Source organism: Hyperolius riggenbachi, chromosome 5 (genome assembly GCF_040937935.1).
Source record: "Hyperolius riggenbachi isolate aHypRig1 chromosome 5, aHypRig1.pri, whole genome shotgun sequence".
NCBI classification, from domain to species: Eukaryota; Metazoa; Chordata; class Amphibia; order Anura; family Hyperoliidae; genus Hyperolius; species Hyperolius riggenbachi.
Window position 1 is genome coordinate 273,905,168 of NC_090650.1, and position 18,134 is coordinate 273,923,301.

At 42.8% G+C, this 18,134-nt stretch overlaps 1 protein-coding gene across 1 annotated transcript; it reads right to left on the reverse strand.

Moving 5' to 3' along the window:
* Positions 1-11,912: 11,912 nt before the first annotated feature.
* NHLRC1 (NHL repeat containing E3 ubiquitin protein ligase 1) lies at positions 11,913-15,155 on the reverse strand. Its single transcript, XM_068236951.1, has one exon. It carries the CDS (start codon positions 15,115-15,117, stop codon positions 13,930-13,932), a length of 1,188 nt encoding a protein of 395 aa, XP_068093052.1. The 5' UTR covers positions 15,118-15,155; the 3' UTR covers positions 11,913-13,929.
* Positions 15,156-18,134: the final 2,979 nt, after the last annotated feature.

The following is an 18,134-nucleotide window of genomic DNA, read 5'->3' on the forward strand; positions in this document are numbered from 1 at the left end:
GCTCTGGGACCAATAGTTTCTAAGTGGATCAGAGAGAGATAGAGCGCGCCATAGTGCATTAATCATAAAAAATAATTTATTGCAAATTTAAAAGTTATACTCACAAACTTAGCTTTGTGACTCGCATATCAGCGGACAGCCAACCGCTTATCTCAACAGGGGCAGATGACGCGAATCCCGATGACCTGGGCTCCGTCTCGCTGGGAGGTGGGCGTGGCTGTGTTCAACAAGCGTGTGACGTCATTACGCGTTTCGGCGCACAGCGCCTTCGTCAGATGACGTCGCACGCTTACGGGGAAACATATATAGTGTTTCCCCGCTCTGTCGCCTTGGCAACAGGGGGGAAGCCTCAATAAGCTTTATTAAACGAACAGAGGGGGACGGCGGGACCATAATGCGGATGATTGTATTGGAATTGAATATGATGCAACTAGCCAGCGCGTCATCCCCCGCTGTACTGACAAACATATACAGAAAACCTTTTTACATAAATAGCTTACTAGACATTTCAGAGCTATAATTTATAAATACATATATATATTGCGACATCATTAAGAACAATACATAACGTATATAATGAATTCTTATCACAATAAATTGTACACAGATAAAACAATAAAGAAGAAACACCAGCAATAGTGTATAAAATGTTATGCATCAAATCATCACAGTCCACTGGCACTGCCCAATCAGCATTTGAGGTGGCAAGTCTATGAAATTTTGGTGCAAACAATGTACACAAATTCCAGCTGATGGGACAATGTACTGATACATACTAGAATATTACTACCTATAAAAAAACTCTAAAAACCGTATATGAGTATATATCATACTGTGGTATGAGAACTACATGCCTAAATAATATAAATGCTTAAACGAAATTGGTGTTACCAAGATGACTGGACAGCTGGTGCTGCCAGTCACTCATTACTTTAACCAAACCAGTGGTGCATATTAAAATGATGATAGTGCCATCATTTTGAAAGGACGTAAGGTCCAATCACAGGGGACCTTATGGGCCAGGCCAAGAGTCTGTATGGTGGGGCTTGGGGGGGGGGGGGAGAAAGGGGGGGGAGGGAAATGGGGGAGGGAAGGAAGGGGTGGAAAAAAAAGGGGGGGGGAGGGAAAAAGCACACAAGACAGGGATGGGGAACATAGGGAATGACATGGGTGAGAAAGGGAGGAAAAGGGGGGGGGGGGGGGGATGAGGGGAAGGTGGGAAGGGTCAAGTGAAAGGGAAGGGAAATGGTGGACCAGAAAGAACTGGTCGGTAAGGGAAATGATGAATGTTACAGTGCGATCTTAGCCAACAAGTGACCATATTGGAGGAAGAAACAGGAGCCTGCTATGGAAAGTGCCTATTATACAACATACTCACCACCCTCATCTAGTGTAAGGTCTGCTACTATTAGGAAGGCTGGAGGGAGGAAGAAAAAGAATCAAATTAATATTTGGAACCACACTTAGGGGTAGATCAAACTTTTGAACATTAACTATTATATCACAGATATGTTGAAATCTCCAAACCCTCATTTAGGCGCCTGGGGTTCAGAGCATCCAATTTAAATATCCAGAAGGTTTCCCTCTCACATAGCCTCCTAAATCTCTGCCCTTGAAGCAAAGTTTTCGGAATCAGTTCGAGGCCCACAATTTTGAGGGTGTCCACACTGCTATTGTGGTGCTCTTTAAAGTGGCGAGGAACGCTGTGTTTTTCCACCCCATCAAGTATGTTCCTCTTATGTTTGCCTAGTCTTTGCCTAAGTGGTCTAGTGGTTCTGCCCACGTAGAATTTTGGGCAACCACATGTCAGGAGGTACACTACATAATCACTTGCACAGTTTATAAAATCTTTTAATTCATGAACCTGCTGGTTACCATCAATTACTTCCCTCGCTCTATGTCTGATAAATGAGCAACAGCCACATCTCTTCACATTGCACCTATAGGTGCTATTCAGGGAGGGAAACATGCTGCCCGGTCTCATTGTCTTTTTCTTAACGTTACTTGGAGCTATAGTATTCTTAATAGACTTAGCTCTCTTAAAAATAACAGATGGACGATCTGGAATGATATCCCTCAAAAGCGGGTCCTGCTTCAGGATAGGCCAGTTCTGGGTCACTATATTCCTAATTGTATTGGAGGCTTCAGTATAAGTGGTGATAAAAGGAAGGTCAGAGTGTGATTTTACACTAATTTTGGAATTTTCCTTGGGCTTAGGTCTCACTCTATATTCATTCAATGTATTTCTTATATACTCAGGCTTATAACCCTTCTCAATTAATTTATTAGACAAAACTTCACCTAGTTTTAGGCAGCATGTTTCCCTCCCTGAAGGGCACCTATAGGTGCAATGTGAAGAGATGTGGCTGTTGCTCATTTATCAGACATAGAATGAGGGAAGTAATTGATGGTAACCAGCAGGTTCATGAATTAAAAGATTTTATAAACTATGCAAGTGATTATGTAGTGTACCTCCTGACATGTGGTTGCCCAAAATTCTACGTGGGCAGAACCACTAGACCACTTAGGCAAAGACTAGGCAAACATAAGAGGAACATACTTGATGGGGTGGAAAAACACAGCGTTCCTCGCCACTTTAAAGAGCACCACAATAGCAGTGTGGACCCTCTCAAAATTGTGGGCCTCGAACTGATTCCGAAAACTTTGCTTCAAGGGCAGAGATTTAGGAGGCTATGTGAGAGGGAAACCTTCTGGATATTTAAATTGGATGCTCTGAGCCCCAGGGGCCTAAATGAGGGTTTGGAGATTTCAACATATCTGTGATATAATAGTTAATGTTCAAAAGTTTGATCTACCCCTAAGTGTGGTTCCAAATATTAATTTGATTCTTTTTCTTCCTCCCTCCAGCCTTCCTAATAGTAGCAGACCTTACACTAGATGAGGGTGGTGAGTATGTTGTATAATAGGCACTGTCCATAGCAGGCTCCTGTTTCTTCCTCCAACATGGTCACTTGTTGGCTAAGATTCCACTGTAACATTCATTCTTTCCCTTACCGACCAGTTCTTTCTGGTCCACCATTACCCTTCCCTTTCACTTGACCCTTCCCACCTTCCCCTCATTCTCCCCCCCCTTTCCCCCCCTTTCTCACCCATGTCATTCCCTATGTTCCCCGTCCCTGTCTTGTGTGCTTTTTCCCTTCCCCCCCTTTCTCCCCCCCCCCTCCCCAAGCCCCACCATACAGACTCTTGGCCTGGCCCATAAGGTCCCCTGTGATTGGACCTTACGTCCTTTCAAAATGATGGCACTATCATCATTTTAATATGCACCACTGGTTTGGTTAAAGTAATGAGTGACTGGCAGCACCGGCTGTCCAGTCATCTTGGTAACACTAATTTCGTTTAAGCATTTATATTATTTAGGCATGTGGTTCTCATACCACAGTATGATATATACTCATATACGGTTTTTAGAGTTTTTTTTATAGGTAGTAATATTCTAGTATGTATCAGTACATTGTCCCATCAGCTGGAATTTGTGTACATTGTTTGCACCAAAATTCCGTAGACTTGCCACCTCAAATGCTGATTGGGCAGTGGACTGTGATGATTTGATACATAACATTTTATACACTATTGCTGGTGTTTCTTCTTTATTGTTTTATCTGTGTACAATTTATTGTGATAAGAATTCATTATATACGTTATGTATTGTTCTTAATGATGTCGCAATATATATATGTATTTATAAATTATAGCTCTGAAATGTCTAGTAAGCTATTTATGTAAAAAGGTTTTCTGTATATGTTTGTCAGTACAGCGGGGGATGACGCGCTGGCTAGTTGCATAATATTCAATTCCAATACAATCATCCGCATTATGGTCCCGCCGTCCCCCTCTGTTCGTTTAATAAAGCTTATTGAGGCTTCCCCCCTGTTGCCAAGGCGACAGTGCGGGGAAACACTATATATGTTTCCCCGTAAGCGTGCGATGTCATCTGACGAAGGCGCTGTGCGCCGAAACACGTAATGACGTCACACGGTTGTTGAATACAGCCACGCCCACCTCCCAGCGAGACGGAGCCCAGGTCATCGGGATTCGCGCTGCTGGCCACAGCGCATCATCTGCCCCTGTTGAGATAAGCGGTTGGCTGTCCGCTGATATGCGAGTCACAAAGCTAAGTTTGTGAGTATAACTTTTAAATTTGCAATAAATTATTTTTTATGATTAATGAACTATGGCGCGCTCTATCTCTCTCTGATTTCCTTATCAAGTCACCCCACTACGGAGCGTCGCATTGCATGAACTCTTAAGAGGATCATAACTTTGACTGATTATCCGGGACTAGGAGCGCAAGATAACCTTTTGTGTTTGTGAGTTTCTAAGTGGACTCTGGGTATGACTAGATTATTAGAACCTGTGGATCTGAGAATGCGGGGATTGATACGCAGCTGCAACACTTCTTTCATGTATCCAGGGCCCGGATTATTCAGTGATTTAAATTTAAGTAGGCTGATCTTGAATAGGACCCTCCATTCTATAGGTAGCCAGTGAAGGGATTGCAGGACTGGCATTATGTGGCAGTGACGGGGTTGGTTGGTTAGCAGTCTGGCAGCAGTATTCAGTATCAGCTGTAGGTGGTACCTGTTGTGTTCAGTGCACCCACCTACCTACGTGAGCGCATGCAGTGTCACTGTACCTGCTTGGTACCTGTGTGTGTGTGTGACAGGTGCACATTTGTAATACCCATCACTACATATACCTACCTGTTGTGTTCAGTGCACCCACCTACCTACGTTAGTGCACGCAGTGTGATATACCACTCTGTGCATACCTGTTAACTTCATCAGTGTGACTGCACATTGTATTAGTCAAGTCAGTGCATACCTTTCACTTCATCTCCCCCGATATGGACAAAACGGACAAAACAGGTAGAGGCAGACCCAGAGGAAGGCCACCCGGCAGGTCTGTGAGAGGTCGTGCTGATGTGATTTTGTGCGGCCCTGGACCAAAGTACAGTGCTCAGAAGAAGGCACATCCCATCAACTCCCAAGATTGTCAGGACGTGGTTGACTATTTAACACAGAACACCTCATCTTCCGCAGCCACCAGCGTTACTCCAAGTACCACATCCACTACATTTGACAGTTCACAGGAGTTATTTGGTGGGGAAATCACCGATGCACAGCCATTATTGTTACAACCAGATGAAGGCAAAAAGCAAGTTACACCACCTCATATGTCTGAATTAGGCGACACTATGGACGCAACGTGTGAGGAGGAGGATGATGAAGTACCTGCTGTTGGTGCAGTTTTGGAGGTGTCTGAGGCAAGCGAAGCTGGACAGGATGATTATGATGATGACGATGATACGGATGCCACGTATGTTCCCAATAGAGGAGATGAACAGGGGGACAGTTCAGAGGGGGAGCCAGAGAGGAGTAGGAGGAGACTAGTTCCTGAAAGAAGCAGGGGGAGCTTGTCAGAAACAGCTGATGGCAGTGTCTGGCGCCATGTATCGCCACCTATGGACAGTAAGCCAACATGCCCTTCGACGTCAGCTGCTGATGCCACCATAGTGCCATCACCCTAGGGGGGCTCAGCGGTTTGGAAATTTTTTCATGTGTCTGCCTCAGATGAGAGCAATGCCATCTGTTCTCCCTGCCTCCAAAAAATGAGACGTGGAAAGGCCAACACCCACGTAGGGACAAGTGCCTTACGAAGGCACATGGAGAAAAGGCACAAACTGCAATGGGAAGAGCACCAGAGGAAAAGTAGCACACAAAAGAAAAGCCACCCTCCTTCTCCTCTTCCTTCCTTCAGGTGCATCATCTTCAGCCGCTTTCTCCCTTGCACCTTCACAGCCACCCTCCTCCACTCTCCTCTGACCTTGAGCAATTCCTGCTCCTCTGCCCACAGCAGCCAGGTGTCTGTAAAGGAAATCTTTGAGCGGAAGAAGCCAATTTCTGCCAGTCACCCCCTTGCCCGGCGTCTGACAGCTGGCTTGGCGGAACTGTTAGCTTGCCAGCTATTATCATACCAGCTGGTGGATTCTGAGGCCTTCCATAAATTTGTGGCCATTGGGACACTGCAGTGGAAGATGCCAGGCCACAATTATTTCTCTAAAAAGGCGATACCCAAACTGTATCGTGAAGTTGAGAGGCAAGTGGTGTCATCTCTGGCACACAGCGTTGGGTCAAGGGTCCACCTGACCATGGATGCCTGGTCTGCCAAGCACAGTCAGGGCAGGTACATTACTTACACAGCCCATTGGGTCAACCTGGTGACCGATGGCAAGCAGGGAGTACGTGGCTGTGCAGCGGACCAACTTGTGACACCTCCACAGCTTGCAGGCAGGCCTCCTGCCACCTCCTCTCCTCCTGCTACATCCTCTTCGCTGTCTTCATCCTCCTCCTCCTTGGATGAGTGGAAGTTCAACTATACTGGTGCTGCAATCACCCCTCTCCAGCTACACAGCCCCAGCTCCCCAGGGTCTATGCTGCATGCCAGGTACGACGGTGTCATGCCATCTTAGACATGTCTTGCCTCAAAGTGGAGAGTCACACTGTAGCAGCTCTCCTGGCTGCTCTTAACAAACAAGTGGATCAGTGGCTGACCCTGCACCAGCTGGAGATCGGCAACGTGATGTGTGACAATGGCAGCAATCTCATTTTCGCTTTGAATTTGGGAAAGCTGACACATGTACCCTGCATGGCACGTGCTGAATCTAGTCATTCAAAGATTTGTGTCAAAGTACCCAGGCTTAGAGGACGTCCTGAAGCAGGCCAGGAAGTTGTGTGGGCATTTCAGGCGGTCTTACACGGCCATGGCACGCTTTGCGGACATTCAGCAGAGAAACAAGTTGCCGTTGAGACGTCTGACTTGCGATAGCTCAACTCGCTGGAATGCGATCCTCCTCTCACCTGCTAGAACAGGAGAAAGCCGTCACCTGGTACCTCTACAACTACAGTAGAAGGACACAGTCTGGGGAGATGGGGATGTTCTGGCCCAACACCTGGACACTCATGCGAAATGCATGCAGGTTCATGCGGCCGTTTGAGGAGGTGACCAACCTGGTGAGTCGCAGTGAAGGCACCATCAGGCATGGTCGGAAAATTCCGTGGAATTTTTAATTCCGTGATTCCGGCCGGAATTAGACTAATTCCGATTCCGGCTGTGAAACCGGAATTCATATACCTCTCAAACGGAATTCCGCGGAAATTTTATAATTCCGACGGAATTTTCCTCCTCCTCCATCCATCCATCCATCCATCCATCCTCTTATATCATCAAGTAGGGAATTGCAGATTTTCAAAACAGCTTATATACCATAGCTGGGATTTGAACCCAGGACGCAGTGTGTAGTAGGTAGCTGTCTTACCCTCTAGACCATGAAGCACACTACATGCTAAAGCTGGTCTAGCATAAACCATACTACCATTATGATCAATTCGATAGAAAAAGTAGCATGATTAAGGATTTGTACTTTTTGAAAAGCATGCTTGTATACCATAGCATATCTATTGAATTGATCATAATGGTAGTATGGTACATGCTAGGCCAGCTTCAGCATGTAGAGGTGGGACAAGGTCCTTCAGCACCCAAGGCTGAGACATCAAACTGCGCCCCCCCATCCCTCCCACCCCAGCCGTCACACACTGATTGCTATTACACTAAGAGGTGCCCCAGGGCCCCCAACCCCCCCCCCCCCCCCCCAACACCTTAATCTCTACTTATCTGGCTTGCAGTCGCTGCCATGTATAACCTTTTCTTATTTCTTTCTGCTTCAAACACAATTGGGAATGACAGCTGAATGAATTGTGCACCCCCTCCTACACTGCGCCCTGAGGCTGGAGCCTCTCCAGCCTCTGCCTCTGCCCGGCCCTGAGTGTGGTTGATGGTCTAGGGGGTAAGACAGATACCTACTGCCATGTAGTGTGGTTCATGGTCTAGAGGGTAAGACAGCTACCTACTACACACTGCGTCCTGGGTTCAAATCCCAGATATGGTATATAAGCTGTTTTGAAAATTTGCAATTCCCTACTTGATGATATAAGAGGATGGATGGATGGGAGGAGGAGGAGGAGAGAGAGAGAGAGAGAGAGAGAGACGTCAGAATTCCGCGGAATAGCTCAGGAATACCATCGGAATGAAACGGTAGTGGAATTTCGGTATGACGGAATGTGGAATTGTCCCGGAAACGGATTCTTCCGACCATGCCTGAGCACCATCAGCGACTTGATCCCGTACGCTTACTTCCTGGAGCGTGCCGTGCGTACAGTGGTGGATCAAGACGGCTGCCAGGGGCTAGAGGAATCCCTGAGTAAATAGATTTTTGTGTTTTTTAAGTGCCTCGCATTGCACTGCCCTATAAGACAGTGGCCCTTGGAGCCCATGTGCATTTTGTCTTCACACCATGACTTTGATTATAGTGTGCGTACACACACAAACGCATACACACACACACACACCTCCAACACAACTAGCTGCCTCATTTTGGTGTGTTCAAATGCAAGATGAGCATACAGTTTTCATAATACAACTGTGTAAATTATCACATTCAATTTCCTCTTGCATTTTACACTACTTTCCAACTCCAAATTCATTTTCCAGCAAGAGCAAACATGCCTTTTTGGGCACAGGTGGAATATTAAAAGAGTGAGCAAGTGGGCTTAAGAGACGTAGCAATGGAAGGGTAAAAGACAACCTTCCAGTGACTGAATACATGTCTTTTTCATCTGACCATCTTATTACTCTGCATCACCCAAAGTGCTGCAATCTAATACACCCGCCGTGAGATCCGGCCGTGCTTCTGTTTGGTGAAGGTGACTTGTTTTGTCTCTATGACATCTAAAGTTCCTGGTATCTCAAAGATGTTGGTGAAACAAAAATGCACATGCAGGGACAGTCACACTGCAAAATGCCTTGGGAAAAAGCTCTGCACAGTGGTGTTTCTCATTCAGCTGCACAGAAAGGTGGGTAATGAAAGAGACTTAGAGAACATTTTAATCATTAACTATAGTTTAATACTTTTATTGCGAACAGCAAAGTTCCATTTCTATTTTGAATAATATATGAATACTTTTTACCTTGTTACACACTGATAACTAGCCTACCTCACAGTGGCCCAGAATCCTATAATTTAACAATAAATACAGTATTATTTCAAGACAAAAACAAGCAAACTTCCTTTTATGAACACATTAGGGAAAAGGCTCTCTTATTCTAATCAAATGATAACATGTATGTATCCGTTATATTGGAATATACCGGCAGGTCTGATATTTTGCTATGATATTGCATACTGTATATCGTACTTATAATTGTGCATTGTAGTCTCCTGGGTAAGAAATAGCAATTCACTGTTCCAGTATAAATTTGTGCTTTGTCTATTAAATAAGGCAGGAGTGATATTATCCTTTCTAGGAGTGAAATTACCTCAGTCCTCTGGGAACACTGCAGAGCTATACCTACTACTTCCACACCTCCCAACAAACAGGAACATTTTAAAGGGAACTAAGCACATTTTCTTTCACTGGAATCTCTCCTGGCATAGAAGCTGCCATGTTCCCCCCTCCCCTTCTCACAGTAGCTTCCTGAAATCTCTGAGGCCAGGGAGGGACGGGCAGGCCTGCTGAAGGGGGCTAATAAAACTACTTTGAATGTAAAATAAAAGGTAAAATGCAAGTTTATTTTAATAATGAGACATATTGTTGGCATGCATTTTTCATGTGCTATTAAGATGTCCTGGGTGCTAATAATGGTGCTCAGTTCACTTTAAGTGGAACTAAAGTCAAAACATGTTTTTAAGCTGCATGGGTAAAGTACAGTGGAGTTTGCCACCTGCTGGGCGTTTATTTCTCTTTCTGGCCCTGCCATTGCTTTTCTAGTATGACAGCCAGAGCTCTGCAGTGAGCTGTACTTTTTAGTTCTTCTCTAGAATGCATCCTTCATATATTCCAATAGATCAGCATTATGATCTCTTTGGCTTCTCCATCAAGAATAAACAGAAAATACACTCCAGAAAGTGCTACCAGAAAGTTTACCTTTTAATGTAGCTTAAAACAAATAATAATACAGGAACTCACTGGCCATTCAATTGTGGTGGTACCTCACCATTGTGTGGGAGCACAGGTCTGGGAATGAACAAAACTAGGAAAAATTGCAGAACCAGACCGTGCTTCAAATCACCATAATCTTTATTATACACTGTATTATTGCTGTATAATAAAGGTTATGGTGATGTGAAGCATGGTCTGGTTCTACAATTTTTCCAACTTTATTGTAGCTAGGCTTGACTTTTAAAACACACCTGAACTATTCTTAAAACTGTTGCCTTTACTTACCCCTGGCTTCTTCCAGCCCGCTGTAGCCCAAGAGCATTCTGTACGTGTGTGGTTCTCAAAAGAATGAATTGCACATGCACAGAACGCTCCCGTCGACAGATGTACAATCAAGAAAGGCACGCGGATGAGACTATGGCCAGCGACAGAAGCGTGTTTGAGAGGGATGCGCGGATGTGACCACGCATGCACAGTTAGAGCGGCTGGAATTCCAGTTACACATCTTACAGAGCTGCCAGTGGGAGAACGCAGGGGGGCCCAGAGGATGCGGAGGGACCTCGCAGACTACAGGGGTCTGGAAGAAGCCCCAGCTAAGTAAGAGCCAACCGTTTTAGGCACAGTTCAGGTGTGCTTTAAAGTCCTTTTCAAAAATAAAGACTTGCTGTGGATCAAATTCATTCCTTGGCCTCTATTCAATATTTTTTTTCCTCCCAAGTTTTCTCCAATATTTTCACACCTTGGTCCAGATGCAATTATTAACTTTTTATCCTGACTTTTCTTCTAGGTCAGGGGTAGGGAACCTATGGCTCGGGAGCCAGATGTGGCTGTTTTGATAGCTATATCTGGCTCGCAGACAAATCAGTAGGGGATAATTCACTAAAGCTACACTGCTCAAGCAGCGCAGCTTAGTGTGGCAGCGCAAGTAAAATTTTTAAAGTAGGCACACTACTGCTGTAGCATGCACTACTAACTAACTCGCGCTACCTCGAAACAAACGACTGCTCAAATTGTCCCACCCAGGATCCTGTCAAGTCCAGTGACTTTGTAGGATGAGATCCCTGCACTTTGATTGGCCCAATAGGCTGCCTGTCCCTTGACAGGCAGCCTATTGAGCCAAAGTGCAGGTATCTCGTCCTACAAAGTGAATCAACCCCCAAGTCAGCTAGCTACGGTAATTGTACAAGCTGTTAGTCGGTATTTCTCCTGTCTGGCTCCAGGGGAATTTGCTGATGTTGCTGAAACCCAAGAGAAGCTGAAGACGTATCTGACACTTCCGCTGCCCGGCGGATCAACTGTATACACATCACCATGGCAACAGGGATGTGAGCCCTACTGTCCCAGTTTGAAACATATTGTATGGCTCTCATGAAATGACATTTTAAAATATATGGCGTTTATGGCTCTCTCAGACAAAAATGTTCCTGACCCCTGTTCTAGGTGATATTTTCACAGCGTATCAATAAAATGCCATTTAAAGGGGCCCTATAGCGAAAAACTGTAAAATGTAAAATATGTGCAAACATACAAATAAAAAGTACGTTTCTTCCAGAGTAAAATGAGCCATAAATTACTTTTCTCCTATAATGTTGTCACTTACAGTAGGCAGTAGAAATCTGACAGAAGTGACAGGTTTTGGACTAGTCCATCTCTTCATAGGCGATTCACAGCCAGGCTTTTATTCTTTATAAAAGATATTCCCTAAAAAGAATTTAAACAATGATGCTGGCCGGCTTCCCTGCTTCCTACACAGTTTTTTGGCAGTTGGACAGAGCAACTGCCATTCACTAAGTGCTTAATTCATGGCTCATTTTACTCTGGAAAAAAATGTACTTCTTATTTGTATATGTTTGCACATATTTTAAATTTTACAGTTTTTCACTGTAGTGCCCCTTTAAACCAACAGAAAGTAAGAAAATTATCAAAATAATTTTGAGAAGTACTTTTTCACCTACTTTTTTTTATCGTAAAGAGAGCATGAACAATTAATTATCTCCTAGGAGATAACTTGGGAGAAAAAGTTAATTGCATATGGGCCCTTGTCAATCAAATGCCTTTCAAGCCGCTAGGAAGTAAGAAAATATTTTTGATAGTACTTTTTCACCTACTTTTTAGTACTTTTTCAGTTGCAAAGAACTGAAAAGTTATTTTAAAAAGAGGATGAAAAATGATCTGCTAAGAGCAAATTCAGGAGAAATAGTGAATTGAATAAGGTCCCTTGTATCAAAATCTAAAGCTTTTTCAATTTCCAACCTACAACTGTACTAATCTGACTTTATGTCTGCAGCCATTTCTGCTCAGCAGAAAAGTATTCTGTTTGGTTGGACTGGTCTACCATCAGATTTTTTTCACATAGTTAAACAAGAAAATAAACTGTATGATACCTCTTCAGGTCTCACCGAGTGCACCCGTAATTAAAGAAAATGCAGCAGATGTAGAGCCTCATCATTTCATATAGGCTGTCCTAACCCAACAGACCATATTTTTATTCTGGTCTCTTGTTAAATGTTATAAGATGATATTACAGTAACTTGTAAGCTTCATAAGATATTAATGCAGCTGAAACAGTCCTATAAAAATATACAGTGACTTTCCACTCATCTAACCTAAGCACCTGACGAGTTGCCTCTATATTATTGCTATATCAATGAACTCTGTACTATTACTGATTCCTGACAGTAACCATTTGCTATTTTTCACATCTTACATTATTTAAGATGTATAACTTTAAATGCTGCACAGTAATGATAATAATAGAACTATTGTCACCATGCTTTTGTATCCAAACTTGGTCTCTTGTACAGAGATACATAATAATGCCAAGATTCAGATTTTCAGGAATGATCTTCAAATAAAATGGTTTCAGTGCTACTGCTTGGTATTGTATAGATTTATACAGTGAGGCCTGTGTGGGCCATTCTTAGGTTGGCAATGAGTTGTGTTCATTACAGAGGGTAAATCATTTAGAGAGTGCAGATAGGGTTTCCACCCAAACCTATGGACAATGTCAAGAAGGTTAATTGTATATGGTTGTTGCGCTATACTAGTTTGGAGAAGGCAATAGTTTGTATAGGCAACTTCCTCATAGCCTACAGTAGAACACCGTAAACCAGCTATGGTGAATGTATTTTTCCTAACGACAGTCACAAATGTGGAAATAAACAACATCCCCATTAAAGTACATGTCATTGCAATGATATGACGCTGCCACCATGACCTCCTAAAAAACGCTATTTTACTGCCTGCACCACTTCCCTGGAGAACTTGTGTAAATCAGGAAAGTCAATGGAAAGTCACAAAATGCGTCATCTGAATACTTACTGGAGGACAGGGACTATGAAAGTACTTTCACTTCCAGATCAGTATTAGAGGCAGAAAAACATTATTTTTAGATCAAGATAGATGTGTCCATATATTTTACTGACAGTGGCACTTTACCAGCCACACTATTATCATGCTGATAAGGTATCATTATTAACAAGCAGCTTTTCCTAGAAGTCACAAAGGGCTGGTACACACCCTCAAACATCTTCATCTGCTCAAAGAAGCCACTTAAAATAATCACATTGTTAATTGCAAGCAAATTCTTGTGTGGCCCAATCAGAAGCAACCAGAATTCATGATTGTGCTGGTCTTGAAGCCATCAGACATTTTGGTAAACATTCATTGGTCATGCACGTTTGGTTAAGTGGCTATGCAAACAATTGATCGATATAATGAAACAGGACTACGAAATGGGGTGGAAATTGCCAAGAAGAAAAGACTGCATGGAGGCACTACCGTATATGTGTGCTTGCTTACTTGGTATTCCTGTTTAATTACCGATCACACATCAACTGCCTAATTGGTCAGCTGGAAATCTGACCGTGTGTTCCAGCCCTTTAAGTGTGTCTAGCTAGTGAAAAGATCCTTATGGGGAGTATACTAGTACAGAGTGATTGCCACTATCTAGAACGGCAATTGAGCCATGCTCCATCACTGATATTGCCACTGGGTATGAAAGGCCACTGGCAACAACATGGTTCAACGTTTTACTTTCTTCCATGTTCTTTAAGCAAATTACACATCTATTATTAACATCTGCTACTAAAATATTTCCTTCTTGATCAAATGCCACTGCAGATGTATGCACAGCTAAGGGTAGGAGCATGCTTAGACTAAAACTATCAATTTGTCTCATGAGCTTCATCTTGTTATTGAAAATCTTAATTCGAGTACTGGAAGAGTTTTTGCTGTCTTTTGTCAGATGTTCAACCACAATAAGTGATCCATCTGCTTGACTAACTGCAATCTCCTTGGGTTGGCTCAAGCCAGGGCATAGGCTTAAAGTGTTCTTGACGCTACCTTGGCCGAAGTCAGCAGTTATAAAAACAAGACTGTTGGCATCTGGGTCAGAAACTATGACTTTGTTTTCAGAATTCACAGCTAAGCCCCATGGCAACAGGAAAGTCTTCTTGACAACCAAGGTGCACCTTCCAGACTGAGTATAAACCTTTAGGGAACGATCTCCTGCATCTGTTACAATAACATATCCATCCATTGTAACTGCCACACCGACTGCATAAACCAGACCATTTTCTGCATTGACCTTTTCACCCATTTCATGAACTAGCTTTCCATTAATCGTGAACCTTGAAATTCTCCTTTTGCCATCATGTGTCACAAGCAAGCAGCCAGTATTAGAACAGAATGCAGTGCCTGTGGGGTTGAAAAGCACACCCCAGCCGCCAAAAGATGTGCTAAGTTTAAAACTTGCTGACTTTAGTTCTGTTCTACAAGCTGAGGGTCGTGCCTCTGGGCGATCAGGAGCCACACGACCAATGATCTCCAGGAGATGCAAGACGGGAAGGCATATGCTGGTCTCAGACTTTCTGCAAGCTTTGCGGCAGAAAGGACATTCGAGCTTTGAATTTCCTGGGTTGCAGAGAGATGAAACACAATCATGACATATAGTATGGCCACAAGGAAGGTTCTTAGGCCTGTGTCTCTGCTGGTGACTGTATTTTTCAAAACAGACCTTGCATTCAAGTAGATTAATTTCTGTTTCATCCAAAAAATCCTTCATAGTTCTGATTTCTTTCTGTGGTGTGGAAGACATTGCTTGTAGCTGTTATTCTTCCTATATAATACAAAAGCTGACCTCTATGCAGTAAGTCACATGACCAGGCATTCTGATGCAGTCAGCCGAGCTATTAAAAGCACAATGAGAGAGCACTTTCCATGATTTGTTATGGCATGCCATCTAGTGGCCCTAAATATAAGCACAGTTTCTATATAAGGAACACCAGCTCTCACAGTATATTTAACACTTTTCAGGGACAATTCCCTATTAGTAAAATACAATGAAATTATGTAAAACATGTCAATTGTAAAAAATAACACACAAGCAGGTACAAGGTAGCAATGTGTATTCCAAAAACATAACACTTCTGATGATGTCTATTGCCTTTCTGGTCCACAGAATACCTGAAATACATATTTTATTGCACTGTTCATCCTGGCAGTCTAATGCTGCTTTAGAACAGTCAAATTGTTTGAAGGCAAGCACAAAGATATTGCATCTTCTGAGTCAAGCAGATTAGCTCCATAAAGCATATCAAAAACCACAGCTTTCTCTGCATTGTTTGCTCTTCAAATACTACTAGATAATTCCCAACCAGCAATATTATCAGACAACTTTATTGATGTGAACTTTTGGTTATTAGCCCTTCCAGTTACTTCATACCTATTTCCCCCAGTGTTTAGAATAATCTCCACTGCAACAGCTGAGTTTTCTGCACTTCTCAACAACTTTCCAGCCTTTTTTTTTTTATTGTGCAAAGCATACCTGTAGCTGCATGGTCCACAGTGACTGCAGTGTCACACCACCTTAGCTGAGGTAATTTCTGATACAGGAACTAGTTGTATCCAAATTCCTATCCATATCTTCAAGCGACAGCAACAGGAAGGTGTATTGATCCCTTGCATACTCTGCCAATGAAAGCCATTCCAACATGCACCACAATGTCATCCTCCCTCCCCTAACCATAACAACAGTGCACATCTTTGGCTATATCCAGGTTATGAGTCTGTATTGTGGTCATAACTGTAGCCTTAGGCATCACGTCCATTATACTGCATATGTACAAACCGCAATTTCTAAAGTTCACATTATTTAATAAACGAGCTGATATAATACTTATTTTAGGCTGAAATGAAATATGCCAATTAAATTTAGTAAAGATCATACAAGTATAGAAAATGTCAATTTCCATTCTATAAAAATAGACTTGGTTTCCCACATTTCTCTGTTCTGCTGTGATTTTAAGTTACCTATATAAGTGCAGTAACCAGAAGGTCACTCAAGTTGTGCCCCTTGTAAGAAAAATGTGCTGGTATTGGGAGATCAATTTGATTGTTGCTAATAGTGAACCTGCGCATGTTCATATACTGATGCAGAGTTTGCACTGTTTCTTCCATATGGTCAGGTAAACTATGTATGCAGGTCTCACCCCTCTGTCAGAAGTGGGATGTTCCATTCTTTTCTGGTCTAACCAGCTGTTTTAGATTGAGTGACTGATTATATGCTATATAAATCCATCCAAAAATGCGGTTTAGGACAAAGTGGTATAATCCATCTTGCAAGCTGGGGTGAGAGTAACAAGGGATGGGTGAGAGGGACTAGTGGCTGATCACAATGGCCGCTTCGCGTGCAATACTCTTGTTCATGTGGAGGCCAGGCCATACATATTGATATTATGGAACCTAGGGCACTTAGGTGCCCTTTTTAGCTGGATCTTTAACTGGGGGAATTGTGTATTATGAACGGTTGATGGAAGTCAGTTCTTTATGAACCATAATTTACTTTTCTCCTATGTTGCTGTCACAGTAGAAATCTGACATTACCGACAGGTTTTGGGCTAGTCCATCTCTTCATGGGGGATTCTCAGCATGGCCTTTATTCTTTATAAAGACATTCTCTGAAAGTTATTCATACAAAGATGCTGTCAAGCCTCCCTGCTCGCTGTACACTATTTTGGCAGTTGGACGGAGCAACTGCCATTCACTATGCGCTTTTAAAAATAAAAACCCTGAGAACCCCCCTATGAGAAAATGGGCTAGTCCAAAATCTGTCAGTAATGTCAGATTTCTACTACTTACTGTAAGTGTCAGCAACACTGGAGTAAAGCAATTTATGGCTCGTTTTACTCTGGGAGAAATGTATGTGTTTTAAATTTTAAGATTTTTGCGACAGTTCCTCTTAAGGTGGCCACTAATGAGCCAATCCTTTTCATCCAATTGTACCAAATCTATGCGGTATAAGGGTAGATTGAGTGAATTAACTGAGTGGATAATTTAGGCAGTTACCTTATATTACATACAAATGGGAAGATTGGATGAAAAATATTGGATCATTAGTGGCCACCTTTACAGCAGCATAGCTCAGGAGCTATAGGTCACAGTTTGCACTGGGCCCCCTCAGGCACTCTAGACATAACAACGGCACAATGTGAAATACCAAAACCTGCCAAGGACAGTGTCAGAGCTGTGTATGCAAAGGGAGGGGACCAGTTTAATAATGATTACTGCTATTGAAAGATTAAATTCAGTGTAAATTTTACATTGATCCTCTTCTAATATAAAGTTATAACTGCCTGCTGGGTCTTTCTGTTCCAAAGGGCATGATGCAGTGAATTCGGGTAAAGTTGCTGGGAGCTGTATCCCATTTTGCTATGCCACTACATTATTACCACTTCTCATCTTCTGCTCCTCTCTTCAGAACTTTACACTGGCTTTCATTTCACCTCAGAGTCAAATTCAAAATATCATGCATTCCTTTCAAATCACTCTACTGCTCCTGTCCCACTGAACTTGTACAGAAAATATATCTCCATCTGCCCTCTCCCCATGTACACCGCTATTTCATGGGCAGAAAATTCTGGCTTTTGCAATGGAGAAAAAATCTATGATACATAGCAAACGTTTTACCCAGTGGCCATGGATTTGTGGCTCAGAGGAATTGCCAACCGTTACCTAATCACTCCTCTGTTTTGTGTTTTTGAAGCCTCCAAGCTCAATGACAAGTACAAATGTTAATAAAACAGACAACATAGAAGGCAAACATATATAGTTTAT

What these genes read in the sequence shown, in the direction of transcription:
- NHLRC1 (XM_068236951.1), bottom strand. Translation starts at nt 15,117, where the DNA reads ATGTCTTCCACACCACAGAAAGAAATCAGAACTATGAAGGATTTTTTG.